This window comes from Vanessa cardui, chromosome 6 (genome assembly GCF_905220365.1).
Source record: "Vanessa cardui chromosome 6, ilVanCard2.1, whole genome shotgun sequence".
Taxonomy (NCBI): domain Eukaryota; kingdom Metazoa; phylum Arthropoda; class Insecta; order Lepidoptera; family Nymphalidae; genus Vanessa; species Vanessa cardui.
This window is the reverse complement of record NC_061128.1, coordinates 13,933,487-13,958,471: the sequence shown is the minus strand read 5'-3', so window position 1 is coordinate 13,958,471 and position 24,985 is coordinate 13,933,487. Positions and strand designations below refer to the sequence as shown.

At 35.6% G+C, this 24,985-nt stretch overlaps 1 protein-coding gene across 1 annotated transcript; it reads right to left on the bottom strand.

Annotated features, from left to right (window-relative positions):
- Positions 1-6,675: 6,675 nt before the first annotated feature.
- Positions 6,676-24,567, bottom strand: LOC124530200 (rho GTPase-activating protein 39). Its single transcript, XM_047104214.1, has 22 exons — positions 24,419-24,567; positions 24,147-24,237; positions 23,309-23,401; positions 22,713-22,841; positions 21,069-21,211; positions 20,537-20,660; positions 19,937-20,063; positions 19,221-19,330; positions 18,832-18,930; positions 18,166-18,287; positions 17,049-17,201; positions 16,403-16,542; positions 14,989-15,105; positions 14,708-14,863; positions 13,770-14,044; positions 12,986-13,186; positions 12,060-12,265; positions 11,329-11,521; positions 11,117-11,248; positions 10,507-10,747; positions 9,609-9,763; positions 6,676-8,711 (listed from the first exon to the last, which is right to left on the bottom strand). Exons 1-22 carry the CDS (start codon positions 24,430-24,432, stop codon positions 8,487-8,489), a joined length of 3,246 nt encoding a protein of 1,081 aa, XP_046960170.1. The 5' UTR covers positions 24,433-24,567; the 3' UTR covers positions 6,676-8,486.
- Positions 24,568-24,985: the final 418 nt, after the last annotated feature.

Sequence of the window (24,985 nt, the reverse complement as noted above, 5' to 3'; positions counted from 1 at the left end):
GGTGGCTAACGTTGGTTTTTTAGCAGGTATACACCCCGCCATCCACCTCATGTGGAGGAAAAGTGGTATGCGTTTTGCAGCGAACAAAAAAGGGCGGCATCATAGGTATTGCACGCGGGCGACAAAGCAGCTAGCGGCGGGCCTGGGTGTCCTAGATTGCACAGTTCAAACTTGGGCTAGCTTATTGCTGGTTTTTGGCTGGCCTTTGTATAGCAAGCAAATTAATAATAATGATAAGTGTAATACTGTTCTCACTAAGTTGCACAAGGTGATGACGATCTTCAAACTAAAATGAGTAGGTTTTGGGAACTAGAGGAGATTCCTTCTACAGTTCATTTAAATTACAACGAGCAGACAAGTGAAAGGCATTTAAATAAAACTAGTTATTACGGATTTTAATCGCGTATATTAATTATTTTGGACATCCCGACGTTTCGAGCACTTTACAGCGTACGTGGTCACGGGTAGACCACGTCTACAGAACAGTCGCGATTAAAATCCGTAATAACTAGTTTTATTTAAATGTGTAATAATCGCGAAAATTTAAGACAACATTAAGTGAAAGGCATTTTGTACAACACACCCGCCGCTTGTCTTGTCTTGTCCTGTCTTGAATGGTAGATTCTGTGTGAGGCTTCCTTTGTTTAAATCACCCGACTGTCTTGGCGATTTATATGGCATAACTCAGAAATTAACTAAGCTATTTATATTATCTACATCTTTTAGAATCTTTGACCCACTAGGCCTTGTGTCTCCTGTATAATTATCCATAAATTGATTATGCAGCAGTTATGGCTCGATAAAGTTGTTTGGGATGACGAAATTTCAAATGATATGCAAAGGGCTTGGGTTAAATTTTATAATACATTAAATATTTTATTTGAATTATCTATACCTAGGAAGGTTTTACGCGATTTAACAGTTAAAATATAACTACACTCCTTCAGCGACGCCTCGCAGAAAGCGTACGGCGGATGTATTTTTATTAGGTCTGCAGATGCGGCAGACAAAGTAAGTGTTAATCTCTTATGTTCAACGTCGAAAGTAGCACCTGTAAAGGCCTGCACTATACCTCGGTCAGAACTATGCGCCACTGTGCTGGCGGCTCGGCTATGTAAAGCAGTCGTTGACTCGTTGAGGTTTCCTATAGAACGCAGAATCCACTGGTGTGTCTCTAGCGTCGTCTTTGCTTGGCTGCGCACTAGCTCTAGAAAACTTAGCATATTTGTGGCCAACAGAGTCGTGGAGTTCTTATTGCAAGACGAATCATCTTGGTCTACTTTGTCCAAAGATCTTCAGCAAAACTTAAATGGTTTAGAGTTAAGGCCAAATGTTGCTAATCTAGATAATAGCATTTGATCGATAATTAAATTCCATTACTTTTCTAAATTAAATCGATTAAAAGCAATATTTAGTAAATCTATGAGTAGTAACACAGCCGAAGCTTATTAAAATCAGCTGTATTCTACATCAATAAATGCAGTAGAAATGGTTTGAACACTTTTTAATTGCCTTTTAGTTGATAGCCTGTTTCATTATAAGCCGGAAATAGTATAGAAAATAAAAATTGCATTCAGTGTTGTCCATACACTTGTACAGATTTTTCTGCTCCAATGTTCACAGAAGATGGATTCAAAAGTTGCATTTGTAACTTGCGGCGTAGTCTAAATAAATAATTGGCGGAAGAGACAATATCTAAGGGTCTACAAGGTTAGATATAGGCATAAAAGATAACATCCACATCTGATCAATATTAATCCCTTCATATATTATAAATACATTTTTCAAATATGACACTTGGATTAACAAAAAATCACGAGGTACAACGTACGGCCTTATCCCCAAAGTATCGATCTCTACCGGGCAAAACTTAGCAGGGGCGGGTTGCAAAATAAATATAGGAAATAGTACAAAGAAACAAAACAACAACAGCCTGTAAATTTCCTATTGCTGGGCTAAGGCCACCTCTCCCTTTGAGGATAAAGTTTGGAACATATTCCACCACGCTGTTCCAATGCAGGTTTGTAAAATACACATATGGTAGAATTTCTATGAAATTTGACACATGCAGGGTTCCTCACAATGTTTTCATTCACCGCCGAGCACGAGATGAATTATAAACACAAATTAAGAACATGAACAATCAGTGGTGCTTACCTGGCTTTGAACCCGCGTTCTCGAAATCATCGGTTAAGATGCACGCGTTCTAACCACAGGACCATCTCGGCTTTTTTGGAAGAGTTACAATTATTTTTCATGGTACGCCATGAAAAATAATATCTAATAATAGACAAAAGTAATATCTTTCATATACAATAAAATGATATTTTATTATTAAAGTTATTAATTTCGGGATATTTAGATTATTTACCATGTTTTATGATAATGTCGAAATATCGAGCTCCACCGAACAAAAATAAAAAACATGGTAAATATCCCGAAATTAATAACTTTAATAATAAAATTACCATGTTAATTTAAAATCTTATAAAGGATATTTTATATTAATAAATATATTCTCATATAAATACTTATCCATAAAAAAATGTAAGCTTATTTAAATATAATACACAAGTATCCAAAAATATACCTATTGTAATATCCTGAGAAATTAACCGAAATAAACCAGATAAAATAATGGAAACGATTGCGTAGTAATATTATTATTATTAGTATCATATTATTATTAAAAACAAAAAATAAATAGCGCGCCTCATAGGTAAAGGTAATGTATGTATAGTCATAGTCATAGTCAATTACATATATAATAATAATTTCCTTGCTGTTCACTTAGTTAACATAACAGATGTTAACACAGCCAAAAATTGGTAGAAGAATAGGTAAACGAAAGCCGCTCTATGATCAGACCAGATTGGAAAGGATTCAGAAGTTATGTTTGGAAAGTGTCATTTGTTAATATATGTAAGACGGTAAAACACTTTTTATTACAAACGAAGAAGAAAAACGAGAACAGTAGTCACAAGTTGACTACGGACTGCAAAAACCTTTTTAAATATCATTAATTATTAAGATTTATTGTTATTATATTATTTATTTATTATTATACTGTTTAACTTTTTTATTAATAAATAAATAATAATTTAACTTGTAAATATTTTAGTGATATTCAAATTAAATAATTGTTTTTGTCTTAATAATGTATTTATCTTTTTCAATTCTTCAATTATCATATAATACATGTCTCAGATTATTTGATTTAAAATCTAGATGATGTCTTGCATCCTTTGGTAAAAAAATAAAAATATAAAAATAAAATACTGGTATAAAAATAAAACAAAATCTGGTATTCGCATTTATCCAATGGATAAATCAATTTTATTATCTCGAGTCCGCGTTTACGGCGAACCCCATTTATGAACATCGTAGGCATTAGGTATATTGTCCCGATCAACATAGGAGGCATATTATATACATAGGATTTATAGGTATTGAATTTTCTTATTGCATTTATTTATAAGCACTATACAATTTTACATATTTCGATATTACAAGCACTTTAATATACAATATAATACTATGATAAATCTAGCTGCCAAAAATATAGCAACTGCAGTGTGCATCTCGATAAGTAGTCAATAAACAGTGCTTCTCATGTATCCATCACAAATTCTAGCACAGAAGAGAACATTAGAACTATGATCTACATTTATAACAAGATTCATTATCTTATTGATATAATCCTTTGTTAGTTGAACTATAACTTAGCAACTAAAACTACATGAAATTCGAATAATACCAGTGTTAGGTAAACATCGGTGTGAACCGAGTATAAGCAAGATGCAGCGACTGCTCTCCATGAGACCTGCAAAATGTGACTCTGTTTTATAGCGATGGATAACCGCCGTTACATCTCAGCTTAGTAATGGCACAATAACTTGAATAAACAGGTAATATTTATGTATGCACAGCTTAGCGAAGCCATAACTGCGGATTATTTGCATTGGAGAGATGTGTAACAATGAGTAGCTCCACTGTAGGGCGTGAATCAGCATAACCAATGAAATCCCCATATTTACTGGCTTGCTTTGCGTTTCGAAAGGTATTCGCAAACGGTTTTAGAGTAATATTCTAGTACAATTTGGCGCCCTAGAGTGTTGCCATATACAATACCAACTTCTGTATATTTGAGTATTCTTAAACACTTCAAGATTAAAAAACTACATTTTAAAACTGTTTTTATTTAATATTTATACTCTAAAGACTGGTGTTTAAGTAGGAAATTCTAACAGACTTTTAGCCACTATATTTTAATTTATAAAATTAAATATTTTTATTTCATTTAATATTTTTTGTAAAGCATTACAGATATATTGTTTATGATATTACTATAACCTCATTGAAGCTGATGAGTTATGTTAGATACAATTTCGTTGTCAAATGAACGAAAGGTGATTTTTAATGAGTATTGCAAACATTTGTGACCAGTGTTCGAAGCATCTAATAATTCTAACAATTAATTTGTATACTCAAGCATAAAATATACAAGTATGTTTCTTCTTGGCATACAGTACTCTTTCATTAGTTTCGAGACAATCTGGAACGTCATTTACTGCCACCACAAAACGTAACTAACATAATAAATCATGTGTAAATTATATTTGATACAAATGGTTGACTTCTTTCATTGATATTTTAAACAGTTTTGTAGCTTAAGTGATAATCGAGCCAATGCAGTCTCTATAGACATATAACATAAATAAAAATGAATATAAAAAAATAATTAAACATAGCATAAGGTTATACATATTAAACCTACAGGATTTATACTTATACTGTTACATACATTTGAGAGTAATCTAAACTGAATATAATGACATCACATTGAAATTGCCTTTTTTAAATTATGTATTACACAGAATATTATAAATTGAATTGTTTAAACACAAAGTAAAGAATATGAACTTTTAAATTGAATTACAGATTCATTAGCAGATTATAAAATGGAATGTTATTAATATTGGAAATTAAAAGTATTAACATTTTTAAGGATTAATCAATATGAGCATACGCGTGTAATATGAAATCATGTAACATTTAAATACAGCCTCTGCTAGTTTATCAACAATTACCAAAAAGCAAACACATTATTGTAACAAGCGTCTACGTCTTGATTTCAAATTAAACATAGAATGTCTATTGATTTCAAATTAAACATAGAATGTCTATTGATTTCATTCCAAGCGTATGCTGTTAATGAGTATTTTTCCTCTGATGCAGGAAAATGCGAAAAATACGATACAAAAATGCATATAAAAATATAATCAATATTACGATATAAAATAACATTTTATTATCTACACCGAAGTCACTTTTTTTAGTTTAGCAATAAAAGCTTAAATTGAGATATATTCGTGTATGCAAAAAGCAAACAATACTAAATAAGAATATAATAGGAGAATTAATTACACCAAAATCAGAGATTTCAATTAGAAATGCAGTGTTTATTTATATAAATCAAATGCAAAATCATGGCTACGAATGTTTTCAGATAACATTTAATAGAACGATATTATTTTCGACGTATAATTTTAAGGCAGCTCAGCAATTTGAACATAGCAACTATATTCAATAACCGGAATAAAATTAAAATTTCTATATACTTTTTCAATGTATATTTTCCTATTACAAATTTAAACAAAATGCCATTGTACTATCATAAATACTATTAGCTGCTTTCAACGCGATTTTTATATTTGTGAATCTTTTTTTTTTTCAATTCTATTAAAATAGCTAACGGATTAAAAGTAAATCCGTAATTTATTAATATTTTCTCAACTAACTTCATTATAATATCGCTTTAAGCTGTATATATTCCATTAGAAAGTCCTTTAATGTATACTGAATTATCATATTAAATTTACGACAGGTTTTAATTAATATTTAAAAAAAAGTATATTCAGTAAAACAATAATAGTTGTTCCTGAAAGACTTTCTTAATGAAATAGATTATATATTTTGATTACTATTCCACTATTATATAATATTATTGTATGTAGCGTATTACATCACAAGAGGAGTAAAAACAGATAAACGCCTTTTGTCATTAAATAGACGTAATTTCATTGGTCGAGATCTTATATAATCTGTGGTATTTATTATATATTTGCGAAAGAGTTACGTTTTAAATGTTGGCAACATTTATATTTGGAATATATTCGAATTGTAGATACATTAATCATGGATATAGCTGAGCTATAAGCGAATAGCGTGGAATATCTTTACTTCTCGTTCGATTGGAATAGTATACATTATTTATTTGATGTAAATCTACATGGGTCGCTACACATATCCTTAAACGGACAAGGAATACAATCTTGAAGCATACTGATTTATTATGGTTTCTACTTTCACTTTAAAGGTTTTAATATATCTATTGTAATTTATGATTTCCATTAAATATAACTCTTCTGTAACGATAAATAACAATGAAGTTATACAGTATAGTACGACACAACTTAGATGTAGCATCGGCAATCAATAAAACTGATTACTGCCGATTCACACAACCAAAAGAAATAGCTCCCTATCGCGCCATTCGACGCTATTCGTCGCTATAGATTCTCGCCTCAGTTCAACCCGAGAAAGCGAGTGCATGTAAACTGACGAAAATATTAGCTCATATGATATTACAAGTTATTACGTCTGTGTAAAGATCATATTCACATAATGAATATTGATCATTTGGGATAGCGTACTTAATCCGGATGTGATCGGTTCTACGAAATTTGCCGATGCAACATTTAATTTTGTCGTACTATATACGTAGCTAATGATTTGAATAAAAATTTCATACATTCATAAACAACTTCGAGGCACCTGGATGGTAATATAAGTAGTACAATTACGCGTGTAGGTAAGTTGAATAATTATTATATTATAAAATGAAATTAATGAATACACAAATTATAACTATTTTTTAAAGTATAAATGTTTTGTGGCCTTTCAAATTTAATCTCAAAGAGTGTTTAGTCGTAACATATTAAGTATGTATAATAATTATCAATCATTTGAATAAATGCATTATTGTGACCTTAGTTTTAATGTTATATAATGCTCGACAATTTAGTGATGATATAATGATAATAGCAGCTTATGTAATATGAAAGTGTTGAGTAAATTACGTTCATAACGCTAATATTGGAAGTTTATGTTTTTGTCTAATTTCGAAGCTGTCTTATTTAATAACGGTTCAGTATTATTACGATATGGTTCGTATGTTAATTAATATGATGTTTTTATTATTATTTATTCATATAAAATTTGCGTCAAGAAGTTTTGTAGATAACGGCTTCAATTAAGTAGTGATCAGTTACATGATGCTGTCTCCCTCTTTCACATATCGAATCAATGTCGGCAGAAAGAGATATCAATAATTCAGTTTGTAACTAAAAACCCGCCAAACAACGTTTTGAAGCGAGACCGATTTGTGCGTTTGAATGCTGTAATCGGTAAAGGGTTTAATTACATATTTAATTATTTAAAGCAGCATAAGCTTTCCTGGAGAGATAAGAATTCGATTTTTATAATTTACTATTTTTTAATTTTTACGATAGGGTCCTAGAAACATTTACCCAAAATATCTTATTAAACAACAGTTTTATTTTAAAAAAAATCATACTAGAATTTTATTACGGAACCCTAATATCAGCGTTCAAAGCTTAAGTGTTCATTGCGCATGCGACGCAATCGACCTAGGTCTACGATAATTGTGATGTGTTCGTCCATAAAGCTCTTATCATCGTATATAATAATTCGTTACGGGCTTCGAATTTGTGCTCTCGCGCACTAAATTGTGTACTTAGGAGATAAAAATAAAACTTAAATTAATACATCCTTACATTCCCCACGCAAAACTATACTAACTAATACACTTTTGTAAAGCTCAAGTCTAAATATATTTTTAAATCACATCTCATTAAATATCTTTGGATACGACCAAATAAAAGTATTACACAGCGTACAAAAATACAAAAAATATACAAGAATGTCAATTATAATTCGAGTAAGGGAATTATCGAGTTCGCATACACTTTGTAGGCGTAATCGAACCCGCTGAAACATGGTATACATACGTTAATTGATAGGAAATGGTCAACTCCCCCCCCCCCCCCCTACTTGCACTAGAGGCATTAGATTCGCTACTACAGCTGTATCGCAGCCTCGCAGTCCGCGGGTAAAGCAGTTGTCTCATCTTACCAACATGCCCATAATAATAGGTATGCTTTTTATTTTCTTTAGATTTTTTTTTTAATGTACGTTAACCTCCCCATGAGACATACAACGTTCCATAAGACCCGTGAGAGCGACAAAGCGCGCCTCATGTGGCGTCCTGCTCGCACGCGTACCGCCCTACGGACGGCGGGACTGCAATACTAGCTAATGAGAATTAATTTAGGGGCTACAATCAACCGTCGCTAGAACGTTTGCCGGGCGACGTTGTTGTTACAGTAATTGAGATTCGTCGGTCACAGCAGATCCTGCACGTGGGAGGTGTCGAGGTTGGTGATGAGAGTCTTGAGGAAAGTCATCTCCTTATGCGCGTTCTCGAGTATCACCCGGGGGTCCTGCGAGGTGCAGCGGAGGCAGTTCGGCGCGAACACCATCGCCAGGTTGGATGAGTCCATTTTGGTCTGACTGACCACCTCGGGGGCGGCGAATTGTTGAAGGAAACTTATTAAATATGTAAGTACCTGAGAAAAAAAAATGTTTTTTTTTAATTTTTTTATGAATTAAGTATAGTACAACACAACTTAGATGTAGCAAATTCAATAAAACCGATTACTGCCGATTTATACAACCAATATAAGTAGCTTTCTATCATCTATTTCAACGCAATTCGTCGACATAGATTATCGCCTCAGTGCCGTGTCGAATTGACAAATATATTAGGTCATATGATATTACAAGTTATTAAGTTTGTGTAAAGACCTTATTCACATAAGAATTAAATATTGATAATTTGGGAGAGCGTACTTAATTCGGATGTGATCGGTTTTACGAATTTGCCGATGCTACTTCTAAGTTGTGTCTTACTATGCGTTCCTTTTTTAAAATGATACTAAGCATTAATTTATACAGTCATATTGCTTGTTGCGTTCCTTTTTTAAAATGCTAATAAGCGTTAATTTATACAGTCATATTGCTTGTTGCGTTCCTTTTTTAAAATGCTAATAAGCGTTAATTTATACAGTCATATTGCTTGTTGCGTTCCTTTTTTAAAATGCTAATAAGCGTTAATTTATACAGTCATATTGCTTGTTGCGTTCCTTTTTTAAAATGCTAATAAGCGTTAATTTATACAGTCATATTGCTTGTTGCGTTCCTTTTTTAAAATGCTAATAAGCGTTAATTTATACAGTCATATTGCTTGTTGCGTTCCTTTTTTAAAATGCTAATAAGCGTTAATTTATACAGTCATATTGCTTGTTGCGTTCCTTTTTTAAAATGCTAATAAGCGTTAATTTATACAGTCATATTGCTTGTTGCGTTCCTTTTTTTAAATGCTAATAAGCGTTAATTTATACAGTCATATTGCTTGTTGCGTTCCTTTTTTAAAATGCTAATAAGCGTTAATTGTATGGACTCACGAGGCGGTTGAGCGGCGGCAGGCGCTGCAGCGCGCGCGTGCAGGCGGCGAAGTCGGCGCCGGCGGACACGCAGGCGCCGTACAGCGCGTCGGGGATGAGCGGCTCGTACAGCTCGCGGTACCACAGCTTCAGCAGGCTGGCCGGCGCGTGCGCATCTGCGCGAGGCGCGCCGCATGTAAGGAGCCAAACGTTATTCCGACAAATAAGGTTCCTCTCATTGGAACACTATGCGTTATAAAATATTAAAAGAACAACAGTCTTAAGTAACCCGATAATGCAGTAACGAAATATTCTGATGTCACTCTATAGTCTGTTCGCATTAAGAATGCAGTGAGTTGTCATTCTTTACCGGCCTGACTCCGCCCCCTTTGACCAATCAAAGCTTTTCAAATTACAAAGTCAAGTTCACATTTAATTAATTATTAACTGATTTTTTTATTCTTATAATTTAAATTTTGTTTATTTATAAATTTATATTTAATTTATTCAAGCTGTACACGTAATAATTAATGTAACCTATAGCTACAAGATGACGTTATGTCAAAATATGTAAATTTCTACATCGCGATGGCAAGATTCGCAAACGATTGTAAATAGTGTTAAGAATTTTGTTGATTAATACCCCGATTCAATTTTTTATTTTAATGTGTATTTTTTAAATTCATTATACTTAGTCTTTAAAACAAATGTAATTTGTTGGAATTTTAACACAAATATGCATAAACCTTCACCTTGCTGTTAAAAAAGATTTGATTGGTCAACGGGCGGAGTAAAGCCGGTAAACAATGACAACTCACTGCATTCTTAACGCGAACAAACTATAGTAGCAGTTTAAAGTGATTCCATTATGGGTAAGCAAAATTTGTTAATCAACGAATAAATAAGAGGCGGCCCGTACCGGTGAGCATGGTGGCGTCGGGCAGCTCCCAGTTGTCGATCTTGGCCTTGAGCGCGCCCACCTCGTCGACGTCGGCGGGCACGCGGAAGATGCCCTCGGTCTCGCGGCCGTGCAGCGCCAGCACCTGCTGCGACAGCGCCGTCTGCACCCACGGCAGCGCGCGCTGCGGGAAGCGCTCGCGCTGCAGCGCCATCACCTCCGCCAGCGTGTTGCCGAACATCGACTGCCGGAAGATCTGGATCTGCGGGGCCCGACGGAACAGCGTTAAGCAATTTATAAAAGCCAAAAAATCTATCGTAGGACTAAGCTCAGTGGCGTAGCTATCGTAGGGCAGGTGGTGCAGTGAACCAGGGCCCCCGAGTTCAGGGGGCCTTAAGCTTCTGAAGCTAGAAAAACATGACCCTACACACAAGGTTTCTTATTTGGTATCTATAGTTTTAAAGGGTTGGGAAAGAAGTGGTGAGGGCCCGATTCTTTTTCTATGCACCGGGGCCCCCTACTCACCTAGCTACGCCACTGACTAAACTCCTCCAGTTAAGTTTCTACAATCAAGTTGCACACTTGTTTGTCGTTTGTAAATCGTTAAAAACAAGTATAATTTCCAACTCACTCTAGCTTGATCGATATCTTCGGTGCTAGGTTTCCGGGGCGGCCTCTTGCCTCCGAATCCAATCCTTTCGAGTCTCTTGCACGCTACGCTCGCATAGTGTGATACTTGGACGTGGATCGGCCACTTACCGACCTGTACAAATATTAATATTAAATTATAAAAAAAATACCATATTATCTAATTCTATTGAAATGCATATTAAAACAATGTACCTCTGGAAAACAGTCGGCAAACGCGGGATCCCTGTGCCTGTTGACGTAGTTGGTGAGAGCGGGCTGGAAGGCGGGAGACGGCGGCACGAATGCGAGGCACACGGCCAGGAGTTCCCAGCCGCGCAGCAACGAATCCCTTAGAGGATTTTCGGTAGTCTGCCTGCACAACTGGACGTAGAGCTCGTCTCGAAGCCTATAATAAATAAATAAATAAATAAACAAATATGAGACAACATCACATACATTACTCTGATCCCAATGTAAGTAGCTAAAGCACTTGTGTTATGGAAAATCAGAAGTAACGACGGTACCACACCACACCTATGGAAATTTTATTATTATTATTACGACCTAACTAGAAAATCTAATTCTACTATATAAGCATTTAAATACCATATAATACATGAATTTCAATCAATAAACAAAATTTCAAATACAATGTTTTATCTTACTTAATTTAACGATGGTGACAAGAAATATTAGAAAACTTGTACAAGAAAAATCCGCTACGTGTATATTGCATAGAATAGTGTGATAGCATAAACTTCAAACCTTAATGGAAGAGGCCTCCCGGATACGAAAAATTACGAACAGAATTCCACAAAAAAAAAAGTTACAGAAATGTAATTTCAGGTAAAAAAAATGTAATTTTTTTATACAGAACAGTTCTTTCCGTTCGGTTGTACGAGAAATGATGAAACATTGAATATGGATTAATATAAGAATCTCACTTCTCGTTGCTGAAGGTTGCGTGCAGAATGTCTTGCGCCACCGAGTTGAGAGTCATGCCGGGCCGCGCCTTGCGGTCGCCCATGTAGATCTGCACGAGGCGGAAGAGGTCGATGGCCGCCTTCTTGTGCGCCTTGTCCCACTCCGCGCCCACCATCGGCGCGCTGATGGAGGACGACGTCCACGACAGCATGTCGCGAACCGACGCCTGAAAAGGAGCATCATGAAATATGAACAAACGTTATCAATGCAACAGGACACGATCGAGTCGAGATGGCCCAGTGGTTCGAACGCGTGCATCTTAACCGATGATTGCGGGTTCAAACCCAGGCAAGCACCGCTGATTCATGTGCTTAATTTGTCTTTATAATTCATCTCGTGCTCAGCGGTGAAGGAAAACATCGTGAGGAAACCTGCATGTGACAAATTTCATAGAAATTCTGCCACATGTGTATTCCACCAACCAGCATTGGAACAGCGTGGTGGAATATGTTCCAAACCTTCTCCTCAAAGGGAGAGGAGGCCTTTAGCCCAGCAGTGGGAATTTACAGGCTGTTACTTTAGGACACGATCGCAGTTATTATTTTCGCAACATTCTCCTGAATACGGGAGAATTTTGTTATTACACGAAAGCCGCCAAATAACAGTACTCAGTATTGTTGTGTTCCCGGTTTGAAGGGTCAGTGAGCCAGTGTAACTACAGGCACAAGGGACATAACATCTTAGTTCCCAAGGTTGGTGGCGAATTGATGATGTAAGGAATAGTTAATACTTCTTACAGCGTCATTGTCTATGGGTGATGGTGACCACTTAACATCAGGTGGCCCATATGCTCGTTCGTCAAGCTATAACATAAAAAAAAAAAACAAAAAGCAGAATATGTCGTGGGCCAGAATGGCAACTCCAATATAAGTAATTCGAGGCGAACCTTTCTTCTGAATATTCCCTTGTTGAAATTGAGGTTGTCCTTGGCGAAGATCTCGATGTCCTGCTCGGGCGGCGGGCCGGCGTGCGCGTGCGCGTGCGGGTGCGCGTGCGCGCGCACGGGGCTGTACAGCGCGCCGTCCGCGCGCGCGCCCGCCTCGCCCGCGCCGCCCGCGCCCGCGCCGCCGCCGCCCAGCGACGACGTCTGCCAACCCACACGGATTCATAGTCAGGATATATTTTAAGCGGTATAAACCGGTTCACATGGCAGCAGTAAAAGTAAATAAACAACTTTGATCTCAAATTGACATGTCACAGTTTTGTAATTTGTGAAAATGTATGGGTGTATGGATTATTTACATCTAAGGTTTGCTTAATTATACTTAGAGCCTTACTTAGAGCTTACTTAGAGCTGAGATGGCCCAGTGGTTAGAACGCGTGCATCTTAACCGATGATTGCGGGTTCAAACCCAGGCAAGCACCAATACATATATTATGTGCTTAATTCATCTCGTGCTCGGCGGTGAAGGAAAACATCGTGAGGAAACATGCATGTGTCTAATTTCATCGAAATTCTGCGATATGTGTATTCCACCAACCCGCATTGGAACAGCGTGGTGGAATATGTTCCAAACCCTCTCCTTAATGGCAGAGGAGGCCTTATCCCAGCAGTGGGAAATTTACAGGCTGTTACTTTACTTTTGCTTTAATTATACTTGTTCTTGATTGATAATTTTATAGTAGAGAGATCCAAATAACTGGCCATCAAAATGGCACCAGCATCTCACCCGATGTATGCCCGGCGACGGCTGGCGGTCCCGCTCGAAGCCCACGAAGGTGTTGTAGTAGGACACGCCGTGGTTCATGTACTCGACGTCGGCGGGGCGGTGCGCGTACGTGTGCGGCAGGTACACGCCGGAGCCGTCGTCGTCGTCGGGCGTGCGCGCGCCGCCGTCCGACGACTCGTTGTCGGGCTCGTGCCCCGACAGCGAGCGCGACTCGGAGCCCGAGCGAGACGTGCCCGACTCCCCGTCCGACTCCGAGCCGGCGTAGCGACCGCGACCTACAAATTAATATATTTATATTTATTTCATAGTTTTATTACATAATAGATTCATATTATTTTATTTATAAGTAGATCACCACCCACCTTATATTCTATGACCTATCCTACACCTGTTGGTTGCCTGGAAGAGATCGCTATGTAGCGATAAGGTAGCCAAAATTGTACGCTTGTTATATCTAGGCCATATCTTTGTCATTTGTATTTTTTTATTTCACTGTGTGGTGTACAATAAAGAATAAATAAATAAAATTAAAAAAAAAATACATTTTAACTGACTTTTTCTATTTATTGACACTAAAATAATAAATAAATAAATAAATATGAGACAAAATCACATACATTACTCTGATCCCAATGTAAGTAGCTGAAGCACTTGTGTTATGGAAATCAGAAGTAACGACGGTACCACAAACACCCAGACCCAAGACAACATAGAAAACTAATATTAATCTACATCGACTCGGCCGGGAATCGAACCCGGGACCTCAGAGTGGCGTACCCATGAAAACCGGTGTACACACCACTCGACCATGGAGGTCGTCAAATATTTCTTCTGTAAAATATCAGAAACAAAAATCTTTGAATGTAAAAATTACGAACTTACCAAAAAAAAGAATTTGACAAACTATATGATTTTTGATTTAGTTAAGTAATACTCACTGGAGAGCTTAGCTTGTTGGATGATATAGTCCTGCAGAGGCAATAGGTGCTGCATGCCGCGCAAATCCCAATTGCAGTAGAGTGGTGACCCGCCGCCTTCTTCGTCTTCTTCCTCGCCGTCGATTTGAGGATCATCTTCTACTGGCCTCTTATGCCCTATTATACATTAATTATTTATTAAATGCTTTATCAATCTAATCAGAAAAGATATCCGCAGAATTTGTCAGTATATATGTCTGCGATGGCAACTGTAAGTAATGCAATCAGTAAAGTATACTTACGACGGGATTTCGTACGATCTCGTGGCGTGGACGTTCTTTCTAGACGTTGATTGTGTTTCTGTACATTGGGCTCCGTTAAGGCAGGCTCGAGGTTCACGCATTTCAATTTGAAGTTGACTGCAACATATGTATCAGAATAATTATATTATACATGTAACCAGTGTTGGGCATTAATCAAGTAATTGTCAATTACTTACTAATTGACTAAAAAAGTAATTGCAATTAAATTAATTACAATTAAATTAATCGCAATTACATTTTTAATTGCACCTTGCAATTAAATTAATTTGATTAACGTATGTCAATTGCAGCTTTCAATTAAAATAATTGCAATTAACTTTTTTAGTTGTTTTATAAAACAATTAAAACTAACAATTAACTTTATATATCAAAATGAAATTAGTAAATATTTAGGAAAATTAAGCTATAAGTATTATACTTCAGACGAATAAAAATGTGGTCAAAGGCTCTAAGTTTTAAGCTTATTTTTTCTAAATGTCTCTTTCCACAGAAAAAAAGTGTTTATTTTTATATTATATAATATAAAGTTGCATTGATAAATATTTCTTCAGCGTAGGTATAAAACAAAAACATTTCAAGTCGTCGTCTTCACTCAAGTCTTTATATTTTACAGCAGTATTTTTAATTGTTATTTTTAATTAAAATTAACAAAACAATTAAAAATTAATTAATTGTTAATTGTTACTAATACAGTTAACAATTAAATAATTGTTAGTTGTGATTTTCCACAATTACAATTGATTAATTGTTAACTGTAGTAGTAACAATTAAATATTAATTAATTGTTAATCTTTAATTGTTCCTGCAATTAAAATTTGCCCAACACTGCATGTAACTAAACTCACTTAGCAATGTAATTAATTTTATTCTAAGTTTTCTGGCCTATTCTTCTCAGTATGAGGTGGTTCTGTCAGATTTTTGATAATCATTTAGGAAGTGTGATACACACCCCGAATATAATTCTAGATATTTTTTTTACAATAATATATCAGTGTCATTAGAGTGGAGCTTGGTATAGTACGACACAACTTAGATGTCTCATCGGCAAAATTCGTAAATCCGATCACATCCGAATTGAGTACGATATCCCAAATTATCAATTTTATTTGTCATGCGAATATGATCTTTGCACAAACGTAATAACTTGTAATATCACATGACCTAATATATTCGTCAATTTGACGCGTCGATTTACGTGCACTTGCTTTCTCTGACGCGTGAATCTATAGCGACGAATAGCGTCGAATGGCGCGATAGGGAGCTATTTCTATTGGTTGTGTAAATCGGCAGTAATCGGTTTTATATTCATTCCATTGCATTTTCCGATGTTACATCTAATTTGTGTCGCACTATATGTGTGTGCCACGGAAGGGACACAGCGAGTGGGGCTCACCCGCGGCGACGGCGTCGGGCTCCGGGGGAGCGGGCGCGGCGCGAGCGAGCGCGAGGTGGTCGTGCGCGCGCTTGGCGCTGCCGCCCGACGACACCGACGCCTTGCTCGACGTGTAGCGCTCCGGTTCCGCCTGCTGCCGTCTGAACCGACCACGGACACCACAGAGTTAATACAGATACACACGAGAGAGCAAATAATCCCATGTGGACCAAGGGTAACAGTCGGTGATTACTATGAAATGATGGTCTAACCAATCTGTCCTATTTAGAAACAGATTGTACAGTAAGGATATCTAATATCGATTTTGAGTAATTTTATTTGAGTTGTGCTTTAAAAAATATATTAATATTTACTGTTAATATGATTCCTTCAACAAGAGCTAAAGTACAATAATGTAGATAGACGAAAACGTTTAAGCTATGACATCATATGTGACCTTCCAATAGTAGTGGGGCTACTTCCAACCAGTTATGTTCTTGTTTGCGTTTACCTTTGAAATGATATTGTAATTAAGATCACCAAAATCATGAGGAACCATTTAAATTTACATATTATGTTCATTATATGTAACATCCACTAAATCAGAGTAAACTGTCCTTTGTAGCTTACTGCAACACCATATTGTATAAAGCACTCAGACAGTAACCTGGTGAACTCCCTCGGCGGATGCCAGCTGGAGGCGTTGTGCCGCAGATCGAGGCTAGTCTGCCGGAAGGGCTTGTCCACACTGTAAACCGCCTGCTTCTCGGGGTACCGCTCCATACGCTCGAGCTCTGCTAGACGTTCCTTGTCTAGGTGTCTGAAAAAGTTATATAGACATTATATTAACATTACCAATATATATCGAAAATAATAATAATAATTTATTGTCTCCAAAAAAAGCAATTACAAGGTATTTCAGTTAACAATAAGTTCCTTAAAGTATGCACAACGTAACAAAGCGGAATCATCTGTTGCTGAACTAAAATAATTATATATCTTCAGATTGAAACTATTTTTTTTTTAAATCGTTTCAACGAACAAACACGTCGTATTTGTGAGTAAATTAGACTAAATAACATCGTGTATTTCTTTAAACAGCCCCAAAGCTTAATTTAGGCGAACATTTCATCAACACCAACACAGCGGTATAAGTTCCTTGTCCAAGTGTCTGAAAAAGTTTATTCAGGCATTATAGTAACATTGCCAGTATATATCGAAAATAATTATATATCTTCAGATTGAAACTATTTCTTTTTTAAATCGTTTCAACGAGCAAACACATCGTATTTGTGAGTAAATTAGACTGAATAGCGTCGTGTATTTCTTTAAACCGCCACGAAGCATATATATATATATATATATATATATATATATATATATATGCTTATGTATATATGTTAAATATTTATGTACTTATATATATATGTTTGTGCATATTTATGTATATTATGTATATGTATATTTATGTATTTTATATTATATTATGTATAACATCGATTTAATTAATTTACTGTATTATTATTATATATATTTATAGGTGTCTATCGCTATGTATATATTTTTAATTTTTCTTTAACTTCTGTGCACACCCTACTTCTCTCCTACACTATTCTGGGTTGGCTGGCAGAAAATGCTGTAATAGCGTTAAGTCCGCCCTTTGTACCTGATTAATCTGTGCAATAAAGAATAACAAAAAAAAAAAAAAGCTTAATTTAGGCGAACATTTCATCAACACCAACACAGCGGTATAACAAAGTGTAACAGTAACGTGACGTATGTACCGGTCGGAGTATCGCTCGCGCGCGTGTCGCGACAGGTGGTGCGGGCGCTCCAGCGAGTGCAGCGCGCGCGCGCCCTCCGCCAGCGAGATGGACGACACCAGCGACGGCCGCGCCGCGCTCGCCTGCGCACACACACACACACGCTGCTTACCGCCCAGTGTCAACCCCGACCACTTACACTATGTAGTGGTAGTCTGGGTAGGTACCACCCATCCATCGGATATACTCTATATATACTCAATATTGATGTGTTCCAGTTAAAAAGAGTCATTGAGCCAGTGGAACTTCCTTGTTACCAAGGTTGTTAGAATGTTAACTATGTAAGGGGTGGTTAATGTTTTTACAGCGCCATTGTCTATGGGCGTTGTTGACCACTTACCATAAAGTCGCCAATATGCTCGTCCGCCATAAGAAAAAGTTATGAGGATATGCAAGGTATATTATAAATTATAAGTTATTAATAGATTAATATAATCACTATTTACAGGATAGTATTATACTAATCAATGTGCTAGTAACTTGTTTTGATTTGATCGAGAAACAATTATTTAACAACATCATTGCAAGAATTATATGTGTGCCTGTAATGTAATTGCCATCCACAGCATTCTTCGACTATCTGGAGTGTACTTTATCAGAGTGTTTTCAAAGTATGGCGTCAAATACCTGCAAGAATGGCGTCGGTTGTGGCTTCTGCAGCGGACTGCTAGGACTTTGTGGCGACGCTGAATCACAAGATGAGCCGCCGGCCGATTGTTGTTTTAACTGCGACCAAAACTCAGTGTCAAAACAGATTTTTTAAGACCAATAATAGTTTCGAGGGTTAAAGGGATACGGATTTGACGATTCAAAAACGCTTCATTGTGAAGTTTACTTGAATAAAATTGATTTGATTTGATTTGATTTGAAATTAATAGAGCTTGCAAGTGCTATACAAAATGAAAGCAGAGAAAAATCGTAAGTGAATTTTCATTTTATTATTTTAATACAATTTCAACTGTACCATCTTTCCAGTATTCTAAGTTTTGGAATATAATATAAATGCAGATAGGTACCTTACGTCTGGTTAGAGGTGTGCTTTCGACGGATTTAAAATACTTTTCGTGCATAGAATCGTCCGAGGCATCCTTTCGAGGCGATACAAAACTGCCGCTGCGATTGAGACCTATAAATAATGATATGTTAATTACATATACATGTATGAATAGGCTATTTGACAATGCGAAAAATAAATTGTGAATTATTGTAATCAATGTATATTATGAGTTTAAAAATGATAATTTACTAACGAAACTTGATAATAATACTTAATTTATTCAAAAATCAATAAATAAAAAGGCATTTTTTCAAACGTTTTTCACGTGACACAAAACGCTCCTGATTCGCCGGGCTTATTATGAAGTCACTTTCATGTAAACCTTGCTTTTCTACTATATGTACCACAGATTAAAATACAGCAAAGTGACGTCACCGACCCCATTGCAGCGCCATATTGTCCAAGGAGCGTTTTCGCGCGTTATTTAAATATGGAATTTTTAATATGATATTTTTCGGCAAATATGTACTAGAAATAAAAAAATCAACTTTTACTAGGTTTTAAGAAACCTAGTAAAAGTTGATTTTTTTATTTCTAGAGGTTAATACCTCTACTAAATAATATAAAATGGATTTTAAAAACCAGTCAAATAGCCTATTATGAAGTGATTTTTCATAGGTGTACTGGCGGATGAATCGACATATGAATATGAATAGAATTAAAAATAAAGATGACCCGAGTGCGGCGACCACTTGTCGTCGAGGGGGGCGGCGTGCGCGGGCGGCGCGGGCGGCGCGGGCGGGGCGGGTTGCGCACTGCTGCGCTTGCGCAGCTGCGGCGTGCACGCACTGCTGCTCAGCTCCTGGTAAACGACATTTTTTTATTTTATATCTTTATTTTATCTTAAGTAAGAAAAAGTAAAGTAACAGCCTGTACATTTCCCACTGCTGAGATAAGGCCTCCTCTTCCATTAAAGAGAGGGTTTGGAACATATTCCACCACGCTGTTCCAATGCGGGTTGGTGGAATGCACATGTGACAGAATTTCGATGAAATCAGACACATGCAGGTTTCCTCACGATGTTTTCCTTCACCGCCGAGCTCGAGATGAATTATAAACACAAATTAAGCACATATATACAGTGGTGCTTGCCTGGGTTTGAACCCGCAATCATCGGTTAAGATGCACACGTTCTAACCACTGGGCCATCTCAGCTCTTATTTTATCTATATCATCCTTAATATTAAAGAATATTTTTATACACTTTTCGAGACTCCTTAATAGTGAGGAACACAAGAAACGCTCTTGAACGAACGAGAGACACTCTTGGCGTACCTGCTTGCGGCGTTGCTGAGCGCTGCTGATGCTGCTGTCTGAGGAGCGGCCGGAGTCCGTGTGACGACATACTGCCGTGGTACCGTCTTCGCTTAGCCGACCACGTCTACTTTCCCCACTGTTCCTAGAATTACAAAATAGCAGATTATGTAGCAAGCAAACTATTATTTACAAAATTTTAAATTTATTAATTTAAAAAGGGAAGTATTCCACTGCAAGGATTCAAAGTTTAGTTAGTGCCACTACCCAATAACCAGTTACTTCCGGTTATGTCCGGTTTGAATGGTTAGCAAAAAAAGGGGAAAACCCTTATGGTGTTGTATAAATCAATAATCAAGATATAGCTTATGAGCAAAACTCTTATAAATACCTAAACATATTTTGCTTATTAATCATTATTACTTAAAATTAATGTTAAAAAAAATGTACCGAAAAGGATTTATGATTGTATTGATGTTTATTAACATTCAATATATTTTTATTATAGGTTTTGATGCATCTCAATGAAGGCCTAAAAAATAAAAAACTATACCTGTGATGATAATGAGTTCTCCTAGTGCGCACAGGACTGGTCTGGGTGATTGTCACATTTTTAGTATTGCACGGAGAAAGTTTGCTCACACTGGCCACGGTGTTGTTTCCATTACTACTAATCGGGTCAAGTGTAGCAGGGATCTAAAAATAACAATATTTTTATTAAAACATAACTATAATCATCTATTATACGACCTCCAAAGTCGAGTGGTGAGTACACCGGTTTTCATAGGTACGCCACTCTGAGGTCCCGGGTTCGATTCCCGGCCGAGTCGATGTAGATTACCATTAGTTTTCTATGTTGTCTTGGGTTTGGGTGTTTGTGGTACCGTCGTTACTTCTGATTTCCATAACACAAGTGCTTCGGCTACTTACATTGGGATCAGAGTAATGTATGTGATGTTGTCTCATATTTATTTATTTATTTATTTATTTATTATCATTAAAAATTTAAGTAATTGAATATAAATAAAAGAAACATCGGTTGATGTTTGCATTATTACAGATACTTCTTCCTTTAATTCTATAATAATTTTAACAGAAAATATAAAACAATATGACGATATTCAATTCCCGAATTGGAATAGTCGCAGTGAGTCATAGACATACACGATGAAATCGGAAATAATAATTTACTTTAGTAAGTAATTCGCCGAACTATTCCATACAGATTTTTTACTTTAGTCCCTAAAGTATTAACAAAATAATCGATACAAAATTAATCGTAACCTAATTTCATCTTATTGTCTCATCTCTAGGACCTTCAAAACCTGAACTCCACTTCGGATTAATTATCGTCAGAGAAAGATTATATCATAAAATTATTTAATTTTTTTTTTAATAATTGATTAAATCTATCGAACGACTAATAAAGATATTAACAGCACAACTTTTTAGTCGCTTTGATAAAAACCGAGACAATGGCAGAGGTCGAGTTAACTTCCGCCCTCGATAAGCACAATGAACTCCCGTATACCGCAGGGGATACTCGTTGCGTTAGAGAAATCGTGTTAGAATATCGTATAATTAAGACTGAGTAACTATCACAAGCGAGCAGCCGCGTTTTTGATTGCGTGGAATTACTAATATACACTTTAACATAATGTAATACAGTCATATGATGCACAATTACATATTAAAGATATGTTTATTAATTTCGAATTAGAAGAGTTATTGTTGTGTACAGTCATAAATTATTGATAAGATGTGAAACTTTAACTTGTATTCATCGCTATAAATAACTAATAACTATTCTTCTTAAATGTGATGATACAAAATTATCTGGAAGGACTAACAAATAAAACAAATATAAATAAAAATGTCTAGAATAATAAATTATAAATTGATACGGCAAATAACTACTGTACAAAACACCAATGCATAGAATATCAGTAAGAATGCTAGCAGCCCTGCTGTGTTGAATCGTAATGATAAGCAATAGAACATGAATTCATTTACTTTACTTTCATACCAAAATCACAACAAACATCTATGAAAAGTATTTAGTGAACAAAGTCTTGCTCTTAGAACACATTAAAAAAATTACTCAGCTAATTACTTTCATTGCAATTGATCCAAACCTTCAGATTTGGTTACACTATATTAAATGATGTCCTAAACAATTATATTATAAAATGTGTACCTGTGGTGCAGCTTGGTTTGTTTGAGTCGATGTCTCTCGTCTTTTCTGAGGATCAGTATTTTGTTTCAAAGTTTGAAGCTTTGCTAGAGGTATAATATCACAATCTGTAGGTCTATGCCACACAGTACTCTGAAATAAAGATTAAATACAATTAATCATCAACTTTTAATTTGATTAATAAAGTCTGTGATTTTAGTAGGTACCTTTTTTTAAAATAATGAAAAAGTAAAGTAAAAGTAACAGCCCGTAAAATTCCCACTGCTGGGCTAAGGTCTCCTCTCCCATTAGGTAAGGGTTTGGAACATATTCCACCACGCTGTTCGAATGTGGGTTGGTGGAATGCACATGTGGCATAATTTCTATGAAATTAGACACATGCAGGTTTTTTCACAATTTTTTTCCTTCACAGGCGAAAACAAGATGAATTATAAACACAAATTAAGCACATATATATAGTGGTGCTTGCCTGGGTTTGAGCCCGAAATCATTGGTTAAGATACACTTGTTTTAACCACTGGGTCATCTCAGCTCAAACATTAATAAAATTATACATACATATAATGTAAAGAATACTACATTATAGTATCAGTACGTACCTGTGTAGATGCATTATAATAATAGAACCTATGTGTATTGATGTCGAACAATTCCCACCATTGTGAAGAGTCCGTTCGTTTTACTTTGACTCCCTGTAAAAAAAAAGAACATTTTTCCTTTGTATGTGAATAAATATTAGTTAAAGCACACTCAATCAAAACAATTTGACTTATACAAGTACTTTTGGAGCTGCAAACAAAGCAAGATCAGAATATATTGAAATATTATTTTAGTTATATACTTATGAATAAAAAATATCTATGGTTTTATTTAAAACAAATTAAGACATTATGGTGTCATTATAAAAAGAACTCTAAATAATATTGTAACACATAAAGGGCTCATAAACTTATTGCCTTGGTAGGATTAAAGAAGCAGCAAAAAATTCTACAGAATATAATAACATTTGTAGAATATCTGATAATATTGAGAAAGATTCAGAAACTAAGATCAAATAAAAAAAAGGGTTTCAATTATTACTACAAAATTTAAACATTTGTTAATTTAAATGTTTTAAGCCAACACAACAGTTTTTGATAATATGTATGAGAAAACTACTTTTTGTTTCACTAATTAATTATGTTTTAATTAGAAACTTATGTTTGATCTTACAATATTACAAACGTAAATCAAGCAAAAATATCATTGTACTCATGTAGTTGTAGAAATTACTTTTGAAGAAAAAACCAATAAGAAAGAAATTTTCTGACTCAATAAAAATCAAGTCAGTCAAATTATATTTGCAACAGGAAACCCGTCTGTAGCATGTCCAAATACATAGCAATTTATACGATGGTGAAAGGAGTCATTGTATTTTTCAGGAAATGCATAGTTTACCTCAGGAGGATCCCAAACACATTCGCCAGTGGTGAGGTTAGCATACATATGTTCCTTTGTCTTCGGTTCTATAATCTCCACCCATTCAACCCTAGAATAAAACATCACTATGTTTTAATTTATCACAGTAAACTACCGCACACTAACAAACTAATTCTGGGCGTGACATTAGCGATTTCCGCGTACTTTATTGATTTTGCAACTTTCGACAGAATTTCGGAAACGATTCAATATTAATAGTAATTTAATAAACTGCACGTTTAACAATTTACCTTTCTGACGACATTTTTACAATTTATTTTAGATCTTCTTATGTATTACTAAAGCATTTTAAACTATTTTAAGCTAAAATTCGAACGAAAGCAGTGAGAAACCATCCATGTTGAGTGTTTACTTCGTTCCACAGATGCAAAAAATATATCAGTGCAGAAACCAATCAAACACTAACGTCAATTGTCACTTTACAGCTGTGTCATTTGACGGTCAACTTCTCTCCGGATCCGCATTCCATGATAAAAAGCCCTAAAGGCTATTGCACATTATGATACTTCTTAAAATAATAAAATAACTATAGTAGGACACAAATTAGATGTAGCATCGGAAAATGCAATGGAATGAAATTAAAACCGATTACTACCGATTTACACAACCACTAGAAATAGCTCCCTATCGCGCCATTCGACGCTATTCGTCGCTATAGATTCATGCGTCAGAGAAAGCAAGTGCATGTAAATCCACGTGTCAAATTGACGAATATATTAGGTCATATGATATTACAAGTTATTACGTTTGTGCAAAGATCATATTCGCATATAAAATCATTTCAATACAAATTTATT